At 46.0% G+C, this 27,133-nt stretch overlaps 1 protein-coding gene across 1 annotated transcript; it reads right to left on the reverse strand.

Moving 5' to 3' along the window:
• Positions 1 to 229: 229 nt before the first annotated feature.
• LGALSL (galectin like) lies at positions 230 to 14,137 on the reverse strand. The gene is made up of 5 exons (XM_054996348.1): positions 13,923 to 14,137; positions 13,179 to 13,250; positions 12,991 to 13,079; positions 12,288 to 12,465; positions 230 to 3,286 (listed from the first exon to the last, which is right to left on the reverse strand). The coding sequence occupies exons 1-5, from the start codon at positions 13,956 to 13,958 to the stop codon at positions 3,143 to 3,145; spliced, it is 519 nt and encodes a 172-aa protein (XP_054852323.1). The 5' UTR covers positions 13,959 to 14,137; the 3' UTR covers positions 230 to 3,142.
• Between the last annotated feature and the right edge of the window lie 12,996 nt (positions 14,138 to 27,133).

The following is a 27,133-nucleotide window of genomic DNA, read 5'->3' on the forward strand; positions in this document are numbered from 1 at the left end:
AAAGCTTGCATGCTTAAAACTCTAGTCACACGCTCATGCAGTTTTCAGGAACCCAGTTTAATGTTCTCCCTCCCCCCCAGTTTTTATGGGCAAAAGTGCCTGATCGGTACGCTTGGGAAAGACTGGCCTGCTAATATTACTACCCAATAAATACTAATTTCAAAGAAACATTCCACTTAGGAATTACTATACGCAGTGTCAAAAATCAAATACATATCGACTCCGCATATTCTTACACGAATTCATAAGCAGTATACTGTTTTAATTTATTATAAACCCAATATTTACTAAATATATACATTTAGTAGTTATTAAATATGATTGTTTTTAATACATTGATCTGCTTCCAAGAAGAATACTTAGGACAGGATCCTATTGTTTACCTGGAAGTAAGTGCTATTCAATTCAATGGGCCTTGGTCCCAAGAACATATTCATAGAATTGTAGTCTTGTAGTGCTAAATTCATGTTTTCTGAGAAGTAAATCCTTAAGGTTCGGTGGGACTTAAACTCCTCCTAAGTGACTATTTAAGTACTTCTTTCTCCCTTTTAAGGACTCGTTTTAAGACCTTACTTCTCTTCCTACCACTGGCAGCTCTCCTAGTTCCGCATCAAGAGAGTAGTACCTTTATAAACACATCTACTTCATTGGACTTACAGTACAATCCTAAGCAGAGATACTCCAGTCTAAGTCCATTGACATCAAGGGGCTTAGATGGGAGTAAGTCTGCTTTGGACTGCACTGTTGGAAGGGTGCATCTCTGCCGAGGATGGCTGTGTCGGCGATCCTTCTTTTTCCAGTGGCCATCTTTGAGGGAGCCGTTTTACTCTCGTTTATGCCCCCTAAAGTTGAGTTAGGCAACTTCTTCTGTGCTGGCTCACCACCAGTGGCATGATCACTGTATCCAGAGGAGTAAGCCATGTTAGTCTGTAGTCGCAGTAGCACCTTTAAGACTAACCAACTTTATTGTAGCATAAGCTTTCCAGAGCCACAGCTCTCTTCGTCAGATGCATCATCATCTTTGCATCTGGACGAAGAGAGCTATGGTTCTTGAAAGCTGACGATGCATTTGATGAAGAGCTGTGCTTCTTGAAAGCTGACGATGCATCTGACGAAGAGAGCTGTGGCTCTCGAAAGCTTTTGCTACAATAAAGTTGGTTAGTCTTAAAGGTGCTACTGGACTCTTTACTATGATCACTGTAATGTCTTGAAAGCCCTGCCTACTTTCTGTGGTATTGGGCCCCCAAACATCTTGGGCAATGCTACCAGCATCAGTAGTTGAAGGAGGCAGATATTGATGATGACGACATCTTACCTCAAACTAGATAGTTCTGAGAGCGCAAAACTGCAGGAAATGGCACTCTGGCCCTACCGTAGAAGAGAACAGGCTTCTCTCGGTAGGCTGCACACAAGTTCATTGGGGAGGTTGGGCCCTAAAAGATCCAACCCTTATTTGACAGAGGTCCTACATGAAATTTTTTAAAAAAATCACCTAGCACCTCACTCAATGAATTACAGGTTAATGGACTGTTCAACTAAACCCAGAATTACTAAGGGGGAAAAAACCCTGGAGTTAGAAGTTCTAATATTAAAGAGGAAGATTTTAAAAAATCACTATAATACAAGGTTTAAAAATAACACAAATACATGTTGATCCCTTAGACTATAATATCCAGACAAATTCTGTTACAACCCACCATGAAACACTGTCCGAAGGATATAAACGGGACTGGTTCTTACACAACCTATGAAAAGCCATTCCTTGTGTAATAATTACAGTGATAACAGAATTACAACCATTGACAACTATTCTTTGTGGGAACATTTTGCATTTTCCTACATTATTAAGTAGGATGATTTAAAAGGCCAAATGTTTGCCCTTGATGGTACTGAGAATTTCAGCAAGGACAGTAGCCTAAAAGGCTGGTTGTCTACAAATAAAAGAAAGAATATAACTATATTCTCAAGGGAACCACTAAACCTAGCAGTTCCTATTTATGGAGGGCGGGGGGGGGGGGTGCCCTAAACATCCATTAGCTCTGACAGACCATTTAGAGCAGAGTTACTACAACTGAAAACCATTTCGGGGTGAAGACATCAAGAGGCCCAACTTTTGTGAACTGTGGCGGCACCCTAGGAACGCCACCAGCTTTCCAAAGACGGAGAGGACAATATGTTAACATTTACCCATTCAACATTTGTACATTCATGAAGATTATACTTTGCTGCTCTTAAATGTCCTGCCACAATGTTCGGTGAACACATTGACACAACGAATATCAATAAATAAACTAGAAGAAAGCTTTAAAAAACTGTATTAATATTACATTGTGCAAAAACATGAATGACCTACATTCTATGCAAATACCCTGACTAAAATAATCAGGCCAAATCCAGAAGCAGTCACTCAGTTTCTAGAAGGCCGCTGCTCCCTCTCCAAGACAAAACAAGAAACTGCCTGCAATTCAGTGCACAGTTAAGCATACTCAAATCCCCTTGATGCAAAGAGATTTGCATCTCCCGAACTACATACTGGATTGCAACCAGTTTGTCCAGCTGATCATATGGTTTTGAAGTCCGTGGGATTTTTTGCCCTTGGTTTTAATGACTCTATTTTTATGACCTGAATAACAACTTCAGTATTTGGCCCTTTCGTGTGATTTGTGTTACACTTACACTAATTCACCTAAGTGCAGGAGTAGTATTTGCAAAAGAAAACTTTTTTTTTCTTTCCTTGCTGTTCAGTAATAGGTTTAAGTACTTTAAACTGCCCTTTAAGGGGGAACTTTTGCAGTTTAGACAATGACATAACTCTTCCAGCATCCATTATAATTTGATTATCCAGCAGGGGTAGGCTTTTTTTTTAAGTTCCAAAGAAGATGGGGTGGGGGAGGCTCAGCATCTGTCCACCATTCATCTCTCTCTTCATCAGGATAAGGAGTACGTCGGTTCATCAACAATATTCTTTGCTGCTCATAGGAATGAACCTGTGATGCCTGACTATCAGAGACGTGTCCAGGTAGCGTTGGCACTACTCCTTAAGACAGGTGTTGATAGCACCTGAGCCCATTTGGAGTCTTAAAAATTTGGTTTTAATCTTTTTTTCTTCCTATTTTTTCCTTTAATGGAAAAAGAACCAAGGTCAACCCAGTTTAGTAAGCTGTAGATCTCCATTTATCTTTATCGTGTCAATAGCTGACAATTTCTCGATACGATGATAAAAATCAAAAAGCTGGTGTCCATCCACGAATATCCTAAAACGAGGGTGCTCACAAAGTATTTCAACCTGTAAGAAATAAATGATGAACCAGGATCACAATTTTAGCGGGAAGGAACATTTCACAGGACTGAAATAACATGAATATGGGAACTGTTGCCCGTTTTATATTATCTTGGGTACCTATGGGACAACAGTTTTCATTTATAGCATATTCACCACTTGAGAATGAACTTTGTGTTTGGGAGGTCACATGCAGAATTACTGTGATCTTTTGAAATCCTATCACATAATCCGCATGGCCACTTTGATCAAGTGGGTTGCACTGGGGAACCGGGGACAAGAAATCCTACTCACAGAAGCACCAGGACGCACTGGGAACAGACTATAATCTCTGAGTTTCAGCTCCCTGTCAGCAGAGTAAATGTCATCATGACCTATTTTGTAAAGCTACTAAGACAATGTACTAGATACATTTATTTCAGAAAATGATTTGACCACTAACAGTGAAATTCTAAGCAGAATTACCCCAGTCTGAGCCCAGTGAAATCAATGGGCTTAGACTGGGGTAACTCTGCTTATGATTTCACTGTAAAAGTGCCATATTACTGATTAACAAATATTCAGAACAATGGATTAATAATGACATGTCCTCAGAGGCACCACTCTGCTCATGGTATCAATACTGCTGCAGTCACAAGAAGGATCTCTACACGAGACATCGGACGCATGAAGAAGTCGTGTCAGGAGATGCAATGTTAGTCAGGAAGCGTAGTTTGAAAAGACAGAGCCGGCGGCAGGGCAAAGGCTTTGCTATACACTGGAGCTGTGTGAAGGGGCTGTGAAATGCCAGAAGGGAAACTTCAGCCCATCATAAACCTCTCCCAGCTCTGGAAGGCAGTTCTAGCCCATTTCCATTCCTTCCTGCCCTCCGGTTGTGACCCCACACAGTTTTAGACTGGAGAGGTGAAACTGACAGTGCTTTGGGGGAGGCGAAGATGAAATTAACAAACCCTCTGAGGAGCAATATCATCCCTGCCCGCTCTGCCTTTTTAAACTACATTTCCCAGCTAACATTGCATCTCCCTGCACTTGATGAACACAAGCGAGGCATCTCATGTAGAGAGACTCCAAGAAACAATAGCAGCAGCTCACATCCATACATACGTTTTCTAAAGGTACATGTTCATAATGCAGTGCCTTAGTTAATTTCCTTCCCTATCCCAATCCAGAGCAAACATCGTTCGAGGCGACAGTAAAAGTTCTCATTGGCTTCAGCTAAATTTGGACGATAGCCCAGATCTTTATAAGCACATTTATTTACAAGGGAAGCATTTTTCTGATGAGCTTCAGGCTTCAATCCTATGCACACTTGCATGGGGTAAATCTCATTGAAGCAGCGCATCAGACTGTTCTACACACACTCCTATGAACGCCTGCTTGTGGTAACACGTCAATTGGCATTAGGAGGCAATAATCTGACACTTGAAGCTCAACTACGTTTTATGCTTAGCGCACAGTTAATTTCCATGTTCCTTTTTTTGCGGTGTGGTAAACAGTCCATGGCCGATTCCAGACGGCCCTCTGCATTCCGAAACGTCGCACGTCATTGCGTGGAAAACGCGAAATATTGCGTTTTCTCGCGCGAGTTTTGCGCGACTCGCGCAAGAAAACGCGATATTTCGCGTTTCCCACACGACGACGCGCGACGACGCGCGACGTTTCGGAATGCAGAGGGCCGTCTGGAATCGGCCCATCTTTGCAAAGACTGCCACTATGTACATTCAGAGACACAACTTAGTGCAATTCCTAGCAGTGTGCGGCAGTATTACTGTTAGTATCACAGCGTAAGCATCTTTCATCAGAAGAAAGTCTCATTTTATTCAACGGGGCTTACGCCTAAGAAAAATTCTTAGTATTGGGACCTTAGTTCTGTTCATCAGTGTGGTATCACCTATCCCGTCCTGTGCTGAAGTGGGATTTTTGAGTCTGGTGATCTTTGTGTAATTCTGAGCATTACAAAGAACAGTAACCCTTGAAGAACATGGTTTGGTCAACGTCAACAATCCTAAAACCTGCCATCCCACAACTAAGGGGAAGCTCATGTGTACTTGATGCCCACTGAATCAATGCCACAGAAGGTGGTGACGGGCACGAGTGAAAGAGTTGCCAGAGATTAGGGACAACAGAGACTGCTCACATCACTTCAAACACCATACCTGTCCAGGAAGGTGGTTCACAAACAACACTGTGACACATCAATTGATGTGTGGGTCATAGTTAAACAAGTGGGGGACCCACAAGGACTTCCAGGGGGCATCCCATTTAACCCACCCCCATTACTTCCTCTTCCTCCTCCATGGCAGCCCCCATACCTTCTCCCATTTTCCTACTTCCTTCACTCCTTCCCACCTACCAGCCAACCTATCTATCGCCGCCGCCCCCCCCCCCCCCGTCTTCAGTTTTCAATCCTTCGCTCCCTCAGGCTGCCTCTACCAGGGAAAACTACAGCCGAGTTGTACAGTAATGGCCACTGGATTCAGATACATGTACAACTCCTTTTGCCTCAGGAGACTGTCTGGATATAAGGATATTAGACTGGACATTCAAGAAGGATCACAGAGTCAGAACACCTTTTCATCTGAATTGATAATAGTGAGGCAGAGAGACAGGACAGGAAGAGGCCAGCCAGGCATTCTAACTTAGCCCAAATGAAGCTTTGTTCTCAGTTCCAGCAATTTCAGTTGGGAAGACAATTTAAATCCTGTTGAAAATTCTTTGGATGGATTGTTGAAGATCTTTTTTTAAAAAAACCAACACCCTAGTCCCCAGTAAAATGGTCCCATGCACCGCATTTTTTGTCCGGAAAGGACGGGTTCATACCAAGCATTTGCCACTCAAGTGAATGCACAACTAGGAACCGTCAAAACTCTGTAAAGTCTTAAATCCCTCTAAAAAGGGATAATGGGCCAAATATGTTCTACATAAATGAATAACAGAGAAATCCTTCTCTGCAATGTCCTGGGTGGCAACCAAACTGGAAACTGGACCACTGTTGAAAATTAAAATTATAATCATCTGTCACTGAAGTTCTCCTCATCTATCTTTTATTTATTTTGAGATGGGTAGCCGTGTTGGTCTGTCTGTAGCAGGAGTCCAGTAGCTCCTGTAAGACTAACAAAATTTGTTGCAGGGTATGAGCTTTTGTGAGTCACAGCTCACTTCTTCAGATACCTGGAGTGGGATGTGACTCACTTCAAGTATCTGAAGAAGTGACTTAAGAAAGATCATAACCCACCACAAATTGTGTTAGTCTTACAAGTGCTACTGAACTCTTGCTCTTATTTATTGTGGTGAATCTGAATGCCCTACAACGAGAAGAATGGTTTTTCTAAAGAAAGTGCTGAACTTAAAAAGAGGGACTCTTCCATTGTTTGGGGGATTTTATAATTGCTATTCTGGTTATTTCTATTGCACTACGCAAAGTACAGGACAATTCCTATAATCAGGTCTACCAAGTGGGTACAAAATTCTCCAGGTCCAAGTTGCTTTGTTTTAAGGGTAGGAGCGGTGTCCCAGGAGAAAAAATTAAAAAGAAAAATAAGGCTTCATCTACTTATAGGAAATTCTTATCATAGAGTTCTAAAGATTCCAAGAGTTACCCGGAAGTATGGTAAGAACTTCAGGCTTTACTGTTCAGCGCACTGTTCTGTACTGCCTGAACTCTATGGTAAGAACTCAGGGCCACAGAAACAGCTGGAAGCCACTCTAGGAACCGACAACCTCTCATTTTAACCCTTTGACTTCACAGCAAGTGTTCGCCTGCATTTCCGCCCCAAACAGTCTGATCCTTAAAGCCTTGCGTGAAGCGGGGGAGTACTCCTACAGCCAGCTAGAAGTGATGTCATTGCATGCTAGCTGGGAATGCGCACGCACCACCCACTTACAACAAATATTTTAATATGGTGGCCAAAGTACAGTCACATAATACAATTCAATGGTGCTTCACCACCACTGACCAAGCTGTCTCCGATATTAACATCTCTGTTCCTTAAAACGACAGAAAATCCAGGACACGCATGCAGATTCCATAGCACCACAGCAGATTAGTACAGGCCCCATGACTGTGATCTAAGCAGGGCTTTTTTTCAGCGGGAACGCGGTGGAACGGAGTTCTGGTACCTCTTGAAAATGGTCACATGGCCGGTGGCCCCGCCCCCTGATCTCCAGACAGAGGAGAGTTTAGATTGCTCTCTGCGCTGCTCAGCGGCGCGGAGGGCAATCTAAACTCCCCTCTGTCTGGAGATCAGGGGGCGGGGCCACCGGCCATGTGACCATTTTCGCCTAGGGCAATTTAAACTTTAAAAAACTCCCCCCTTGTTCCAGCCCTGGATCTAAGTATATCCAGCTGCACTGTATTCGGATCTGACCTCGGAAGCTGCCTTTGTATTCGCAACCACATTCTCTCCCACACTCTTCCTTTAGGAGGTGTCATAACAAGCAGCAGTAATGCTAACAATTATAACAATTTGGGTCACTTGCAGTCTGGGCATTTATCTGTTCCTAAGAACAAAACAACATTGGGCATATGGATCGATCAGACGGTCCTTCACTAGCAAAATCCCAAGTGGTTCTACTCAAACAGCTAACTTCACCAAATGCCCCTCGAGGCAGAGTTCACTAATAAGGTAAACGTATACATCTAGTACATGCTAGGATTGCGAGTTGAGAACTGGCAACGGGCAGGAGATTTATGGGGTGGGGATATGCAAATGGGGGGGAGGCATTGCAGCAATGCCGCAACATCACTTCCAGCGCAAACCTAGAAGTGATGTCATCAAATTGATGCAGCGCTCTAGGATTCTACCTAACTGAGCCCTAGAGTGTTGCGCTGGTGGCACTTTCAGGTTCTCACTGGAAGTGACATCATAGCTTTTTTTCTGGGAAAAGAGGTGGTGGAACTCAGTGGGTTGCCCTCAGGGAAAATGGTCACATGGCTGGTGGCCCCGCCCCCTGATCTCCAGACAGAGGGGAGTTGAGATTGCCCCGGAACTCCATTCCATCGCATTCCAGCTGAAAAAAAGCCCTGGTCATGATGCTTATTCCCACCTTCCCTGTTGCTCTACTGAGTGGTAGTGGGCACCCAGGGATTCAGGGTAATTATACCATCCAATTTTTTGGGTATCTCACAGGGCTCCAGGAATGATCAGTCACCTATATTTCTAGATTATGGGCTGGATACGGTTAGCACTGGGGAAAGAAAGCGGAAGGGCAATCTCCCACAATTCCTTTGCAGCAGCCCCATCTCATATACCATGATTCTCAGCAAAGCCTGGGGTGGCGGTCATCAAAAGAGTTCCCTCCCCGCTCTTGCATAGGTGAACAAGATGTGGGGATCCAACCCTATGAATGTAAGCATCTCTTGCCAGGCCCAGGGAGATGGTTGAAGGAATTCCTGAAGTATGCTGGGAAAAGCTCAGGATCCCAGAACGGGGAAACAGGGTGAAAAGAACAAAACAACCTCCCACTTGCTTCCGTTCTGTCCGGGGCTCAAGGAAGAAATGGCTTAAAACCTCGCTCTCCCCTCCTCCATTCTCTCATAACAACCACCCTGTGAGGTAGGTCAGGCTGAGAGCACGCAACAGGCCTAAGGCCACCCAGCCAGATAGCAGCTGAAATTCGAACATGGATCTCCCAGGTCTCCCAGTCTCTATGCACTACACCAAGCTGGCTCTCAAGGGATGGCTCTGAGGGGCTCGAGAGGAAGAAAACTTCCCTGCCCCCAACCAGTGCCACTGCACAATCGCTAGCTGTGTTTATCCTGAGCCCTCGACAAAATCCCCTTGATGGCTTGGAAGCTGAAAGTTTTTACGCACAGAGCGCCTCAATCAGATCAGGAGCATGCATCGACATGTGCTTTGGAACAGAGAGGTTTACGTGCAATGCAGTGTTTCCACAGCAAGTGCATTTGGACCTAACAAGAACCACATCAGGAAGTCTGCGTCCATATATAGATCTCCTTAGAATGATAAGGGAAATGAAGGCAAAGAAGGTGTGGCAGGAGACTGAAGGCAAAGAACTTCTCTCTTCCTGCCCTTTTCCTCCTTCCTTCACCCACCTGTGAAATACTTTGCATGTCACATTTAGTACATGCGTAACTCACCCTTCCTGCAAGCCAAGGTCATAGATCCAGAGGAGTTAGCCGTGTTAGTCTGTAGTAGCAAAATAGTAAAGAGCCCAGTAGCACCTTTAACCAAATTTACTGTAGCATAAGCTTTCGAGAACCACAGTTCTCTTTGTCAGATGCATCGTCAGCTTTCAAGAAACACAGCTCTCTGACGATGCATCTGATGAAGAGAGCTGTAGTTCTTGAAAGCTGATGATGCATCTGATGAAGAGAACTGTGGTTCTTGAAAGTTTATGCTACAGTATAGTTGTTTAGTCTTAAAGGTGCTACTAGACTCTTTACTATTTTACTTCCTGCAAGCAACTCTCCCTTCCTCACAACAACCCTGTGAGGTAGGTTAGGCTGACAGAGAGTAACTGGCCCATGGTCATGCAGCGAGTCTCATGGCTGACTGGAGATTTGAACCTGGGTCTCCCAGATCCTCATTTGACATTCTAATTTGTTTATTTAGAATATTTCCTATGCAGTCCCTTCAGACTCCTGCTCAAGGCAGCTTATTGTTAAGAACTACAATATTAAAACACAAGCCACTGAAAGACAAGCCATTGCACACTAGCAGCTTAAAACTGAAACAGACCATTAAAAAGCTGACAAGATAAAACTCATAATTAAAAAGCCTAGATAAAAAGATGTGTTTTGGCCTGGCACCTAAAAGAGAGTAAAATAGACTCCAGGCAAGCTTCAATTGGGAGGGTATTCCAGAAGGGAGGTGCCACCACAGAAAATGCCCTGTCTTCAGTATCCACCTGCCTCACCTCTGAAGGCGGGGGGGGGGGGGGGGATGGGACAGAAAGCAAGACTTAAAAGGCAGATCGTAACTGGCAGGCTGGATACTATGGGAGGAGACAATCGTTTAATAACAACAACAACATTTGACTTATATACCGCCCTTCAGGACAATGCCCACTCACAGTGGTTTACAAAGGATGTTATTATTATCCCCACAACAATCACCCTGTGAAGTGGGTGGGGTTGAGAGAGCTGTGACTGACCCAAGGTCACCCAGCTGGCTTCAAGTGGAAGAGTGGGGAATCAAACCTGGCTCTCCAGATTAGAGTCCTGCCGCTCTTAACCACTACACTGCACTGGCTCTTAAGAGCTAAACTGTTCAATATGACCACTGTCTGATTGTCAAATATTACTTCACTGAAATTTTGTGTGGACCCTTTTTTGCTACATTTTTTGTAGTAATAAAGGGAGATGGTGTTAGCATACAACAACAAAAAGGCAGGAGAAAAACAGACACAACTGAAAATTTAGTTTGTGGGTCTACATTTATCTTTTTGCTAACTAGGAATATAATGAGCAACAGACACCTGTGGAGAACCTCCACTGAATTTTTCAGAAGCACATAAACTTACGAAATATTATGTCCAATAAAACCAGAAAGCCTAGAGACAACAGCAACGAACAACTGAATTATACAGCTACCACTTCAAACAGAGGCATCATTCCCATTTGCTCTTAATTTATGATTATAATTATCCAAACAAGCAAGTTTGCTTCACTACAAAATTGCTTTCAAGTGCTGTAGCATTCCTGTGTTTCTAGAGGCAGTGCCAGGCCATATTTGCATAACGTGAAATCCCTGTACAGAGACTCAAAATCAGCATTTAAAAATGAATTACTTGATTCAGTCATAACATGACCCAGGTTATGATCCGTGCCCACTAGCGGAAGCACTTTTCTCCTACAGAAGAATCAGGGGAAGGCTCCTTCCACTGTACTTCCGCTAGCGGAATGGATCCATGAGACTCAACCCGTTTATTTCAACTACGGCTGATTTGTGAAGCCATGATTCAGTTCCCAGACGACCGTTCGAATCCCAGTTTGCGCCAATTAAGGGAAGTTTTGACACTTCAGACATTTCCCCAGGCTCCCCAGGAGTGACCCAACAGGTATCCCAGTCTACAATGTGGTAGGAATGACGTATCAGGGAACAGGCTAAGTTTAAGCCAGAATATCTCGTACATTATTCAATGCCATAGCTGTGATTAACAAACCAGATTAAAATCATGGATTCATATCCTGGCGTGACGTGCCATAACTACTTATACTTAGTGGAGTTGCCCGCATTCGGACTATCACACCAACCATTAACGAAAGCATGGATTTTGTGATGTCTCAAGCGGCCTCTACACTGTTGAGTAACCCAAGTGAAATGATAATAAAGACACTAAAGTGTACACAGTGGCCTTTTAGTGTCTTTTTTATCATTTTGGTTTGTAACTTCCTATTTGTAGTTTTCTACAAGCAGGGCTTTTTTTCTGGGAAAAGAGGTGGTGGAACTCAGGACCGCACAATAATGTCACTTGCATCTCCATATCAAAGGAGTTGTTTACATCCCCCCTCTCCTCCTTCCCCCCTTCCCCCCCCCTCTCCTCCTCTATATTTGACCAGTTTCTGTTGGCCCTCCATGCGTCTGATGAAGAGAACATGATTCTCGAAAGTTTATGCTACAATAAAATTGGTTAGTCTTAAAGGTGCTACTGGACTCTTTTTGATTTTGCTACTACAGACTAACACGGCTAACTCCTCTGGATTTAAAGTTTAAAGCACCCTCGGTGAAAATGGTCACATGGCCGGTGGCCCCGCCCCCTGATCTCCAGACAGAGGGGAGTTTAGACTGCCCTCCGCTCCGCCAACTAACTCCCCTGTCTGGAGAACAGGGGGCGGGGCCACCGGCCATGTGACCATTTTCAAGAGGTGCCAGAACTCTGTTCCACCGCGTTCCAGCTGAAAAAAAGCCCAGTCTACAAGTAATCCAAGTGGGCAGAGATTCCTACGGCTCAATATCCTTTCTGACACGCAGACATTAGACAATAAGCATAAGACTTTTAAAATCAATTATACATGCCCGCTTTACCAGCTGTTAGTACTCACCTTGAAGGGCTGATCTGGGATAAATGGGAAGTAAGGAAGAGACGACTGTTCTTCTCCCCATTCGCCGGATACACACGAATTCCTGAGGAACTGTCTGTCCGGGAATATGGCTTTCAGTTCGATGGCAACGTCTGCGGGGGGATCTTCCGAGTCTCCACACGTGAGGCTGATGTCAAAACTGTAAAGGGAACAAGACCCTCTCATTCTCTCGAAACAACCATCAAATTGAAGGTGGAGCACATTTACCTTTGAAGCTTCTGCAGGCATACACATCTAAACTTGTATTCCTGGCTGAGAGCCAAGAACGATATTATGGGTAGGCCAGCATTGATTCCTGCCTCCCTAATCTTTTTTCCTTCGAGTCACTCCATACATGATGTTTTTCCCCCCTTCCCCTACAAGGAGATTATCTCTGTTTATAACCATGTAATATATGAAGTGGCCCTTATGATTCTCAAGGGAAAGGGGTTTTTTTCTTGGGAAGACATGCTCTCTGAGCGGGTCAAAGGAGAAACCCAGCTCTCTATATTTACAATTGTGGACCAAAATAGCCCTGTCTTCAGAAATGAAGGATGTTTGGCAGGGCACGTTCTATTTGTGGGAACGGAGCACTTTCTTGCTGTTCTTGGGCGGGGAAGGGACACAGGGAGAGGGGGAGGAGGAGCCCAGCTACGGGAAACGAGCCCCGCCTCTCCCGTCTTACCTCTCCGGGTTGAGATCCACGATGCCCATCACCAAAACCTTCTTGCCCGGCCTCATTCCTCCTTTGATGTGTCCACAAAATGGGACAATCTGGGAAGGGAAAGGATCGCAAGGTAAAGCAGGAGCCCAGCTCAAGAGCCAGGAGAACAAGAGGGGGGAGAGAAAGAGGGAGAGCCAAAAATCCTTTACCAGCCGTGGGAAATACACTTCCGCCTGCACCGGAGAGCCCAGCGAGTTGTTTAAATGCCCATCTTCGATTTTCTGAAGGGGGAAAAGAAAACCAAAACACACACGAGGCATTGTGAGGCAGAGAAAGAAAGCCCCCTTTGTGCTTGGCACCAGAACTGAGGAAGGAAGGGCCTGGGGAGCCACCCAGAGCACCAATTTTCAGGCTGAGCCTCCATGAGAGAGTCCATATCCCCCCCCTCCCTCCGCACAACAAAGGGTGTTGCCTGATCCTTGATATTCCCCAGCGAGCGAGCCAGGTGCAACTCCATCAGCAAACATCTGCAGGAGCGCACCCGCAGATACACACACACAGGCGTGCGCCGCAAATATCTGGAGCGGGGAAGAATCCCCCACGACCCCACAAGGCGCTGTCACATAGGGTTGCCAACCTCCCAGTGGATGCTGGAAACCTTCCAGAACCGCAACTGATCTCCAGACTACAAAGATCGGCTCCTCTGGAGAAAATGGCTGCTCAGGAGGCTGGATCCTCTGGCATGATACTCCAGTCAGGTCTCTCCCCAAACCTTGCCCTCCCTGAATCTCCAGGAATTTCCCGACCTGGGGTTGGCAACCCTCTGCTGCCTGCATTCCGCCATCCCCGCCAGCCTCCCCTGCTTTCCCCGCAGGAGGGGGGGGTGTCCCAGCGCGCGCCCCCGCCGTCGCCCCCTCCCCTCCCCTCCCCGCGCGCGCGCGCGTGCCCCTCACCCCCGCCGCGTCCCGCTGGGCCACCGATCCCGCCATCTTGCCGACCCGGGCCGGAGGGGCCCCTCCGCTGCAGCTGGAGCCGGAGCCGGCGGGGCGCGCGGCTGCTGGGCGAGGCGCCGCCGGAGCTGACCTGGCACGGGCGGCGGAGGCGGAGGCGCAGGAGGCGGGCGCTGGCCGGGGCTGTCCCCGCGGAGCCGGGCGGAGCTCCGTGCCCAGCCAGCCTCGCCGTGCGCGGCGGCGCAGAGCGAGGCGGGCCAGCCGCAGGCGGAGCGGGGCGCGGGGCGGCTGCTTCCCGGCGCCGCCCGGCTCTCCTGGCGCAGGAGGGGAGAGGAGGGCGCCAGGCTGGGGGGCCGGCCTCCGGGGGGCGGCTGGAGACCTCCCGGAATTACAGCCGATCTCCAGGACACAGAGACCAGTTCCCAGGGAGGGCATCGCTGCTTTGGAGGGGGGGGGTCTGGGGCGTTATGCCCCGCTGAGGCTCTGCCTCCCCCAAACTCAGTCTCCCCAAGCTGTGCCCCTGAAATCTCCAGGAATTTCCCAACCAGGAGTTGGCAACCCTGCGAATCACCCCTTCCAAAGGGGAGGGATATTTGGATCGGGGCTCGGTTTGGGGTCCGGCGTTTTTAAAAGGGCCTTTGGCTGCTATTGCGCTGAGTTCTGTAACCCGGTCGGGACTTTGAGCTTGCCAGGCGGTGCTGCCAACCTCCAGGTGAAGAGCAAGATTTGGATCCAGTAGAACTTTAAGCACCAACTAGATCTCCAGGATGCTTTTGGGAGCCAACATTCTCTTCATCAGATAGCTTTAACTGTCAAAAACATATAGCCTGTTAATCTTGTTGGTCTTTAAGGCACTACTTGACCCAAATCCTGCTTTTCTACTGTAGACCAGCACAGCTGCCCACCAGAAACAACCTCCGGGTGGTAGCTGAGCGCTCCCAGAATTCAAACTTTTTGATTGATGTTTTAATTTCTGCTACCATGTTTTTACTGTATTTATTACTGTGATCTGCTCTGAGCCTGCCTGCAGGGAGAGCGGAATATAAATTCAATAAAATAAAATAACAACTGGTTTCCAGGCCATAGAGATCAGTTGTCCTGAAGAAAATGGCTGCTTGGGAGGGTGGACTGTATGGCATTGCACCCCATTGAGGGCCCTTCCCTCTCCAATGCCAGCACTCCCCAACTTCCCCCTAAAATCTCCAGGAATTCCCCAACCTTGAGCTGAGAACCCTACGTCCCACCTGTGGGCAAAACTGAGTATTTTCAAAATCTTTTATACACAATCAAGCATGACTTACAATGTTATCATTACAAGCAAGGCTGTTAAGGATAGGATGTTTTGGAAGTTGTTAATTCATAGGGCTGCTGTAAGTCAGACGGGACTTGCTATGTAATGCACACAAGCATTGTTTTGTTATTTTTATTATTAATTATTATTATTAATTGGTGTTTTTTATCATTATAAATTATCGTGTGTGATTACTGTGAGCAAGATGTGAAACCAGCAGAGCCTGAAAGACCAACAAGATTTCCAGGGTATAAACTTTTGGGAGTCAATGCTCCCTCCATCAGATAGCTTTGACTCTCAAAAACGCATCCGGTGGAAATCTAGCCAGTCTTTAAGGTGCTACTGGATTCATATCTTGCTCTTCTAGTGCAGACCAACACAGCTATCCCCTGAAACATTTGGGATTATTGTTATCACTATATCACTATCATTAGCCATGACTGTTGTTGTTATTATGGGTCATTATTATTTATTAGCAATAATTACCAATAAAGAGGAAGATGCAGTCGAGGTTGTTGCTCTTAGGAGATCATGCTCACTTTAAAAGGAAACAACTACTTACGTGTTCCAAAAACCTTGAGCTGATTTTTGTTTACATTCAGGAAAGATTGGATTCAACAGGTCTAGTTTATTACTCCCCCCTCCCAAGACTTTAAAGGGTTGATCATGTCCAGCTGTCAGCCATGGAAGGGCAGTTGCCCGGATTGCTCCCTGTTCCGTGCCTCTCCCAAATTTCCCCGCTGACCGAGGATGCCTCATTGACCAAGTCAGGTGAAAGATGGATATAGCAGGTGGGGGCTGCCTTCCGAGCCGGCCTTGGTTAATATTTGTGGGTCACTAAAACTGGGTTGTGAAAGTTGGACGGTGAAAAGATGTGAAAGTTTGGTGGTGAAGAAAGCTGACAGGAAGAAAATTGAGAGTTTTGCGGACACCATGGACTGCCGTAAAGACAAATAAGTGGGTACTGGATCGAATGAAGCCTGAATTCTCCCTAGAAGCTAAAAATGACAAAACTGAGGCTATTGTACTTTGGTCACATCATGAGAAGACAAGACTCTCTGAAAACACACACACACACACACAACTGGATTATGATAGTGAGCATTTCCAGTATTAGATCCAGAGGAGTTAGCCGTGTTAGTCTGTAGTAGCAAAATCAAAAAGAGTCCAGTAGCACCTTTAAGACTAACCAATTTTATTATAGCATAAGCTTTCGAGAATCAAGTTCTCTTCGTCAGATGCCTGATCAAAACTGGGCAGATACAGAAGAGGAGGGGGAAAGAGAGAGAAAAAAGGGAGGGGGCATAAATCACAAGAAGGCAGAATGCAATTAGCATGGAGGCTATCAAAACATTCCTTTGCTTGGAAATGTAAACATTTCCTTTTGGTGTGCAGTCAGTTTGTAGCAGTGAAGGTATCCAATTCCTATGTAGTATAAGCCTTCGATGACCACAGCTCTCCCTGCCAGCTGCATCTGACAAAGAGAACTGTGGTCCCCGAAAGCCCACACCAGGCGTCACTGGGCTCCCCCAGATCACGCCTCTGTAAAGAGAATCTGTTACCTGTGGTAATGTGATAACCATTCATAGTCTCTATTCAGTCCCCGCTTGACAGAGTCAAATTTGCATATGAATTCCAATTCAGCAGCCTCCCGTTGGATTTTGTTTTTGAAAGGTTTCTGTTGAACCACAGCGACCTTTAAGTCTTTGGTGGAATGTCCTGGTAGATTGAAGTGTTCTCCCACTGGTTTCTGGACGTTTCCATTTCTAATGTCAGATTTGTGTCCATTTATTCTTTTGCGTAGAGGTTGGCTGGTTTGTCCAATGTACAGAGCAGAGGGACATTGTTGGCACATGAGGGCATATATCAGGTTGGAGGATGAGCAGCTGTAAGAGCCAGAGACAGTGTAGTTGATGCCATTGGGTCCTGTAATTGTATTCCCTGGGTAGATATAGGGGCAGAGCTGGCATCTGGGTCTGTTGCAGGGCTTGGTACCTGTGCTGGTGACTCTGCTGGCCGATTCATGATTGTAAGTGAGAAGTCGTTTAAGATTGGGGGGCTGTCTGTAGGCAAGGAAAGGTCTTCCACCCAGGGCTTCTGAGAGAGAGGTATCATTTTCCAGGATGGGTTGTAGCTCACTGATGATACGTTGGATCGGTTTGAGCTGGGAGCTATAGGTGACAACCAGTGGTGTTCTGTTGTTAGTTCCTTTAGGTTTGTCCTGGAGCAGACTGTTTCTGGGTACTAGTCTGGCCCTGTTAATTTGTTTCTTCACTTCATTTGGTGGGTACTGTAGTCCCAAAAATGCTTGTTGTAAATCTCTTAAGTGTGAGTCTCGGTCGAGAGCATTGGAGCAGATACGGTTGTAACGTAAGGCTTGGCTGTAGACAATAGACCGAGTGGTATGTTTAGGGTGGAAGCTGGAGGCATGTAGATATGAGTATCGGTCTGTTGGTTTCCGGTATAAGGTGGTATTTATTCGTCCATTATGTAGTTGTACAGTGGTGTCCAGGAAGTGTACCTGTTGTGTAGAGTGGTCCAGGCTTAAGTTGATAGTAGGGTGAAAGTTATTGAAGTCCTGATGAAATCTCTCAAGGGCTTCCTTCCCATGGGTCCAAATGATGAAGATGTCATCCAGGAATCTTAAGTATAGTAGTGGTTCCAGTGGATGGGAGCTGAGGAAGCGTTGCTCTAAGTCCGCCATGAATATGTTAGCATATTGTGGTGCCATGCGTGTGCCCATGGCTGTGCCATTAACCTGTAGATATAAGTTGTCACCAAATTCGAAGTAATTGTGAGTGAGCACGAAGTGACAAAGTTCAGTGGCGAGGTTTGCTGTGGTTTTGTCCGGGATAATATTCCGTATGGCTTGCAATCCATCTGCATGTGGGATATTGGTGTACAAGGCCTCCACATCCATGGTTGCTAGGATGGTGTCATCTGCCCAGTTTTGATCAGGCATCTGACGAAGAGAACTTGATTCTCGAAAGCTTATGCTATAATAAAATTGGTTAGTCTTAAAGGTGCTACTGGACTCTTTTTGATTTTGCTACTACAGACTAACACGGCTAACTCCTCTGGATCTATGACCTTGGAAAGCACCGCATTCAGCCGAATGGAGAGGAAATCCATCAACCTCATGAAGAAACTGGCACAGATACAAACAGACATCATCTTTCTTTCTAAATGCAAAAGACTGGACATTCTACCCAAGGGACTTCGTGTGAGGAATCCATTGAAATCCACTTACCACACAGACTACAGTGAGAAACTATGCAACACCTTATCCAGGAAACTCTTAATTCACCTCATTGGACTGATGTACAGCAAGCAACAATGGATCAAGCAAGAGGTCTCTGAACTTGACTCTTCCATGAAGTGCACCCCCTCTGCACAGACCGGTAACTGGGAGATGTTTGCCACAACCAGAGAAACTATTTATTGTAATCTATTCACTGAATTACAGAACAAGAAGGAGAAGAAATTCTCAAAACTCCTGCCTGCAACAGAGAGCAAAAACACTTGGGATCCAAGCAACATCATCAATCTTTCCAGTTACAAGCTGAGCCCAGCAGAGGAATCAGTCCTCTCACGTGGACTATCCTTTTGCCCAGCCAGACCCACACAAACCATACAACTTTGTGGAGACCTGGAGACCTATTTTAGACGCCTAAGACTGAAAGAATTCTTCAACTACTCTGCTGGACAAAATGACGAACAAAGCACTGAACAGACACCATCACAGCAGCCTCAGCAGCCCCCACCCCCCCAACCCAGCAATACACAACCATCGTTACAAAACTCCAGGAAAAAGAATTCCACATGGACACCACCTGAGGGCCGTAACTCCTCATTGGACTTTTACATTGAATGCTTCCGTAGACGGGCTCAGGCTGAGGTAATTGACAAACAACAACACCTAAAGCAGAACCTCAGCCGTGGAGAAAGAGAGGCCATAAACAGCCTCCAAAATAATTCTGGCATCGTAATCAAGGAAGCTGACAAAGGCGGAGCAGTTGTCATCATGGATAAACAAAATTATATACAAGAAGCAGAAAGACAACTCTCCAACACAACATTCTATAAAATACTACCTTCTGACCCCACTGAACAATACAAAAGGGAACTCAATAAAATATTAAAAACACTCCCCATGGACATACAAGAATGCATCCATACAGACACACCCCAGGAACCACGACCAGGAAGATTCTACCTACTACCCAAAATCCACAAAGCGGGTAACCCAGGACGCCCAATTGTTGCAGGAAAATGCACCATCACAGTAGGAGTCTCGGGATACATGGACTCTATCCTCAGGCCCTATGCCACCAGCACACCCAGCTATTTACGGGACACCACTGACTTCCTCAGGAAAATACAATCCATTGACAACCTACCAGATGACACCATCCTAGCAACCATGGATGTGGAGGCCTTGTACACCAATATCCCACATGCAGATGGATTGCAAGCCATACGGAATATTATCCCGGACAAAACCACAGCAAACCTCGCCACTGAACTTTGTCACTTCGTGCTCACTCACAATTACTTCGAATTTGGTGACAACTTATATCTACAGGTTAATGGCACAGCCATGGGCACACGCATGGCACCACAATATGCTAACATATTCATGGCGGACTTAGAGCAACGCTTCCTCAGCTCCCATCCACTGGAACCACTACTATACTTAAGATTCCTGGATGACATCTTCATCATTTGGACCCATGGGAAGGAAGCCCTTGAGAGATTTCATCAGGACTTCAATAACTTTCACCCTACTATCAACTTAAGCCTGGACCACTCTACACAACAGGTACACTTCCTGGACACCACTGTACAACTACATAATGGACGAATAAATACCACCTTATACCGGAAACCAACAGACCGATACTCATATCTACATGCCTCCAGCTTCCACCCTAAACATACCACTCGGTCTATTGTCTACAGCCAAGCCTTACGTTACAACCGTATCTGCTCCAATGCTCTCGACCGAGACTCACACTTAAGAGATTTACAACAAGCATTTTTGGGACTACAGTACCCACCAAATGAAGTGAAGAAACAAATTAACAGGGCCAGACTAGTACCCAGAAACAGTCTGCTCCAGGACAAACCTAAAGGAACTAACAACAGAACACCACTGGTTGTCACCTATAGCTCCCAGCTCAAACCGATCCAACGTATCATCAGTGAGCTACAACCCATCCTGGAAAATGATACCTCTCTCTCAGAAGCCCTGGGTGGAAGACCTTTCCTTGCCTACAGACAGCCCCCCAATCTTAAACGACTTCTCACTTACAATCATGAATCGGCCAGCAGAGTCACCAGCACAGGTACCAAGCCCTGCAACAGACCCAGATGCCAGCTCTGCCCCTATATCTACCCAGGGAATACAATTACAGGACCCAATGGCATCAACTACACTGTCTCTGGCTCTTACAGCTGCTCATCCTCCAACCTGATATATGCCCTCATGTGCCAACAATGTCCCTCTGCTCTGTACATTGGACAAACCAGCCAACCTCTACGCAAAAGAATAAATGGACACAAATCTGACATTAGAAATGGAAACGTCCAGAAACCAGTGGGAGAACACTTCAATCTACCAGGACATTCCACCAAAGACTTAAAGGTCGCTGTGGTTCAACAGAAACCTTTCAAAAACAAAATCCAACGGGAGGCTGCTGAATTGGAATTCATATGCAAATTTGACTCTGTCAAGCGGGGACTGAATAGAGACTATGAATGGTTATCACATTACCACAGGTAACAGATTCTCTTTACAGAGGCGTGATCTGGGGGAGCCCAGTGACGCCTGGTGTGGGCTTTCGGGGACCACAGTTCTCTTTGTCAGATGCAGCTGGCAGGGAGAGCTGTGGTCATCGAAGGCTTATACTACATAGGAATTGGATACCTTCACTGCTACAAACTGACTGCACACCAAAAGGAAATGTTTACATTTCCAAGCAAAGGAATGTTTTGATAGCCTCCATGCTAATTGCATTCTGCCTTCTTGTGATTTATGCCCCCTCCCTTTTTTCTCTCTCTTTCCCCCTCCTCTTCTGTATCTGCCCAGTTTTGATCAGGCATCTGACGAAGAGAACTTGATTCTCGAAAGCTTATGCTATAATAAAATTGGTTAGTCTTAAAGGTGCTACTGGACTCTTTTTGATTTCCAGTATTGAAAGCACTGTGTTTACATATCTCTGTGCTCCTTTAAATAGCCCTGTGAGGTAGGCCGGTGTTATAATCCCCATAATGTGGAAGGGACTGAGACACAGTGACTTGCCAAAGGCGACCTGGTGAGCTTATTGCCAGTCTGCTTTTCCATCTTTAAAAGATGGTTGGAATGATGAAGAATAAAATGTGTAACCATTTTGCAACGTTTCTGGCGCAATGAGATTTGAATCTGTGACTTCTTAGCTCCTGCTGTATTTTACTAGCATCTTTCAAAGTGCAATTTTCTGTAGGGAGCACTCTGTTAACAACTGTAATTAGTAAACAGTAGTATTACCTATGCATTTAAAAACGCTACCTTGCCAGCACAGCCTTTCTAAAGATCAGCTAACACATGTCTTGGTTAACAGCTCATCTCTGTTCTCTTTGGCAATCGTGGTGGGGATATTAAAGTGCCAGGTGCTTCCGCTCCCGTCCCAGCCAGAGTCAAAGCATTGCTCCCATTATTCAGTAATAATTGCTGTTGTCGGCTTTCCCTGCTGGAGGCTGAGCTTTGCCAAAGTGGAGAAAGTGGGTCACAGGCTCCCACCCCATCTGATCCCTCAGGTTTCCCAGCAGGACACTTGTCTCTTGCCTGCCTTTGCTCATGAAAAAGGAGATGGATTCCGTATACAAAGAAACTCTTCATTCTTCCGACAGACTGAGCCGTAATTTTGCTTTCCTCCCATTTTAACTCTGCTTTCTCCAAGGCAAGGGGGAGCACAGAGTGTGCCGCATTTTGTATTTTATCCTCACAGCAATCCTGTGAGGTAGGTTAGGGTGAGAGAGTATGACTGGCTTTGTGTCACTCAAAAAGAAGTTAACAGCCATGTCAGTTCTAAAGTAAAACAAAACCCAGAACACCGTCCACACAATACCTTTTATTAAGACCAACTAAATGAAGATGCAAAATAGTAAAAAGTCCAGTAGCACCTTTAAGACTAACCAACTTTATTGAGGCATAAGCTTTCAAGATGCATCTGACAAAGAGAGCTGTGATTCTCGAAAGCTTATGCCTCAATAAAGTCGGTTAGTCTTAAAGGTGCTACCGGACTTTTTACTGTTTTGCAACTACAGACTAATGCAGCGAACTCCTCTGGATAAATGAAGATGCTTTGTGAGGATTCGAACCTAAGACACCATAAGTCAGCTATGACTTGAGGGCACTCTGAATCCTAGTGCAACATGAACCACGGCACTATGCTGACTCTTGGGGAGGTTGTTATCAGAAAGAGTACACGTTCGGAACACCCAAGGAGTGCATTATTCCTGCCTGACTTGTTTGTGGGGAAACAAACCTTATGGGCAAGACTGTGGCTGAAACAGACTGAAGTGACAGACGCTGCAAAAGTACATTGGACTGTTTCTTATTTCCCTTCTGGAATCCTTCGCCTCAATGTGAGCTTGATAGGAGAGAGGAAAAGAAGTTGTCAGACATCCCCTGTATATTGAGGGATGCCCGTTACTTACCTGTAAGAACACTACAGTTCCACAGACTAATGCCAAATGCTCCTAATTTGTGAAACCCACAAACTATTCAATGACAACTTGACTCTGTACAAGGAGGGGGGAGGGGAGACATACTTTGTTGAAGGTTTCAGTGGTACAACCTAGAGAAGTTATCCAAGCCTTTCCATAATTCATTATAATACAAAGGGGTGTTTTTAATCTAATTTTTTTTTGCTGTGATTCAACATTCTTCTGATACTCAGAGTACCTTCTGGCAGTGGGGGTCGTGCACATGGATCCATTTAGTCCTTGTCCAGAAATTGGGACGTAAAACTACAATAGTAACATAGGTGTAGTGTCACTACCGAACGGCTGTTTTCTTGCATTACCATGTTTGCACTGTATGTTGCCAGTTATGGCTGGCCTCGGCCACTATATTACGTTTTTTTGCTGCTGGGGGCAGGGTTTGCCCTACCCAACAGGCAAAACAGACAGAGAGTCTCTCCATATGAGACATCTGACATGAAAAGAACACGTGCTGGGAGATGCAATGTTAGCCGGGAAGGGTAGTTTAAAAAGACAGAGCAAGTGGCAGGGCAAAGGCTTTGCTGTAGACTGGACCTGTGTGAAAGGGCTGTGAAATGCCAGAAGGGAAACTTCAGCCCATTATAACCTCTCCAGGTCCAAGACCAGCTCTAGAAGGCAGCCCCAGCCCATTTCCATTCCTCACTCCCCTCTGGTTGCGATCCCACACAGTTTTTAGACTGGAGAGGTGAAACGAACAGAGCCTTTGGGAAGGTAAAGATGAAATTAAAAAATCCTCTGAGGAGCGATCTCTGCAGGCTCTGTCTTTTTAAACTATGCTTCCCAGTTAACATTGCATCTCCCTACACTTGATGAACACACGCCGAAGCGTCTCGTGTAGAGAGACTGAGATCAATGGATTTCCTATTGGAAACCAAGAGGTGAGCAGTATTTCTGTCTCCATGCTTCTGCCCACACTTAGGATCACCCTCCCATAACCATTTCTGCTAGGGAAAATGGCACGGGAGTGAAGGCGGAAGCCCCTCCTCCCACTTTTCAGTGCTCTGAGCGATGCGGCAGGTTTTAAGGCGAGTCCTCACTCGGGAAATGCATTTATGGGACATTTGCAGGAACCAAGTTGACAGAAGAATAAGCGGGAATGTAAGCAACCAGCCCAATTTACCTGGACTTGGAAGTTTTCTCAGAACTACCCCCTGGTCTACAGACTACAGAGATCAGTTCCGTTGGAAGAAACTGCAGCTTCAAACGGCAGACGGTATGTCGTCACATTTCTGCTGAGCTCCCTCCCGTCTCCAAACTTTGGCTGATGGTGACTCCCAGGGCTTTTTTTCAGGGGGAACGGAGTTCCGGAACCTCTTGAAAATGGTCACATGGCCGGTGGCCCCGCCTCAACTCCCCTCTGTCTGGAGATCAGGGGGCGGGGCCACCGGCCATGTGATCATTTTCAAGAGGTTCTGGAACTCCATGGAGGGCAATCTCAACTCCCCTCTGTCTGGAGATCAGGGGGCGGGGCCACCAGCCATGTGATCATTTTCTCTGAGGGCAACCCACTGAGTTCCACCACCTCTTTCCCCAGAAAAAAAAGCCCTGGTGACTCCATACCTCCAGGACCTTCCCAAACCAGAGTTGGCAACCCTAGCCTGATTGGATTATAGCCAGGAAGGCATAATAGCACACCAGAGAGGTGTTCACTGGCAGCTGATAAGCTCAGAGAAATGGTAAGAGGCGCAAAGAATCTCCAGATTCACACGCCAAAGGCTCTTCAACTATTGTTCAAAATAGTTGGGCTCAAACAAGATGCTCCTGGGTTTAATGCCCCCTTGTCCTATACCAGGGATCCCCAAACTTTTTGAGCCTGCAGGCACCTTTGGAATTCTGACACCGTGGTGGGCTAGGCTTGCCGGGTGCCTGCTGCGGGCAAGCAAACTCCTTGCAATTTGACTCTCCGCCTGCCTATCACTGGTGATCGCTGGGAGGAGATCACCTGCCCTTGGCAGGCAGCCCTGGCAAATGGCCGCATGCATGTGCTCCCATGCCCCATGTGATGACGATGCGTACCCAGAACTGACCTTGCATGGGGCACAGGAGTGCACATGCATCAGTACCTGTGCCCCTCCCACCTTCCCAACCTCCTAGCAGTTGCTGGGGGACCTGGCAACCCTATGGTGGGCACAGCTATTTAATGGCTGCTGCAAAACGTCAAGGAATGAGATTGTGCAGAACTCTCTTCAACATTTCAGGCAGAAGCAAGATGCTTTTTAAAAAGAAAATATTGTTTTAAAATGTGTTCTTGCAGTGCCACGCAGTGAAGATTCTTGTGCTGTGGTAGCAGCTGCCGCCAATGCAATTTCTAAAAAATCTTTACAGCCAATTAGACCTCCAGTAGCCTATCGGAAGCTCTGCAGGATAAAAGTCCCTGTGCTGACCCCACCCTGTTAAAGCACCGTTTCTGTGCCAAGATTATTTACTTCATTTATAGCCCTCCTTTCTCTCCGTTGGGGACCCAAAGTTGCTTACGTTTTTTTTCCTCTTCCATTTTGACCTCTCAACAACCTTGCAAAGTAGGGCCGATTCCAGACGACTAACTGGAAGGCGCTTCATGCTGCCATGTTCCGGATCGCGACGGGGAAAACGTGAACTATCGTGTTTTCTCGCGTGAGTTTGGCGCGACATCATGCCAAACTCGTGCAAGAAAACACGATTATTTCGCGTTTTCCCCGTTGCGATCTGGAACATGGCGGCATGAAACGCCTTCCGGTTAGTCGTCTGGAATCGGCCCTGGTTAGGCTGAGTACGTGTGACTGGTTAATATGCCAGGTGAGTTGAAGGAGAGGGGAGAGCTTATCACTCACCTGCTGCAGGGGTCATGCAATGTGGCTATCACATGCAACTGGCCAAGGTCACACAGCAAGTTTCCTTGGCAGGAAAAGGATTTGAACCCAACACTCTTACTACTTCACCACCTTGGTTCTTGTTAAAGTTCTTCTCCTTGCTCTTTATCTATAATCTACCCCTTTGTAATTAATAATGCTTCAAGATCCAGAAAATGTTCTCCTTGAGGGCTCGTATCACGCCTTTGTTTTTCAAAGGAGCATGAATAAAGATCCTCCTTTTCCTTGCGGATTACAGCTGCCAGATCTGGGCTGATTTGTTCCAATGTAGCCTGCAAATCACTTCAGGGAATCTCAAGAGTTATGAAAGAATAGTTTGTTCAGTCACAGGAAACTCCGAGAAATACCCTGAGCTAAGCAAGTGGCTTCCTAAGGGCAGACTTGCTTCTCACAGTAAAACTGGAGAGAAAGGTTGTATGTGGGGGATGCCGCACAAGCTTAATTTTTAAAATTAAAAAGCATTGGTGTTTTTATGTGCATCCATGAAATTCACAAGGTTTCCCCCCCCTCCCTCCCTGTTTAAAATGTTACTTGCTTTGTTACTGATTGAGGTTAATAAATGGGTAACCACACATTGTGAGGCATGTTGATTCTTCTTTTGATATTTCTCTCGGCATTTCCATTGATTTCTATTGACTATGGAGCTCTCCCATCATCCACTCACCCAGGGACAGTTTCTGTATCTGAACAGCCAAGCGGCAGACCTGGCTTACAGCGTCAGCCCAGCCTGTGCCAATGAACTTGGAAGTACGCGGTTCATCTACTGCAAAATATTTCCCACAGATTCTGAAAGCTGTGTTGGTACTGGCCACAATTCAAAGCCGGCTTCATTCCTAGCCTGGCTATAATTCTCGGGGTTCCTAAATTTAACTTTTCTTTTGTTTTTCAGGGGTCAGGGTTGGGAAATGTTTCCAGTCATCAGCATCATGCAACCCAAGGCAGGCATATATTTTATTCAAACATCATTTTTGCTTATGAACATTTATAGGCCACCTTTCTCACTAATATTCAAAGTGGATTACAAAATCTAAAAGATTCAATCAATAGAACAGACAAAGACAAAGCTGTGGGCTAGGACTGAAGAGTTGGAAAACACCACAAGCAAATAACTTTTAAAAATGTCTAAGACCAGGGCTTTTTTTCAGCAGGAACATGGTGGAACAGAGTTCTGGCACCTCTTAAAAATGGTCACATGGCCGGTGGCCCCACCCCCTGATCTCTAGACAGAGGGGAGTTTAGATTGCCCTCCGTGCCACCAAGCGGCACGGAGGGCAATCTAAACTCCCCTCTGTCTTGAGATCAGGGGG

Source organism: Eublepharis macularius, chromosome 1, assembly GCF_028583425.1.
Source record: "Eublepharis macularius isolate TG4126 chromosome 1, MPM_Emac_v1.0, whole genome shotgun sequence".
Classification (NCBI taxonomy): Eukaryota; Metazoa; Chordata; class Lepidosauria; order Squamata; family Eublepharidae; genus Eublepharis; species Eublepharis macularius.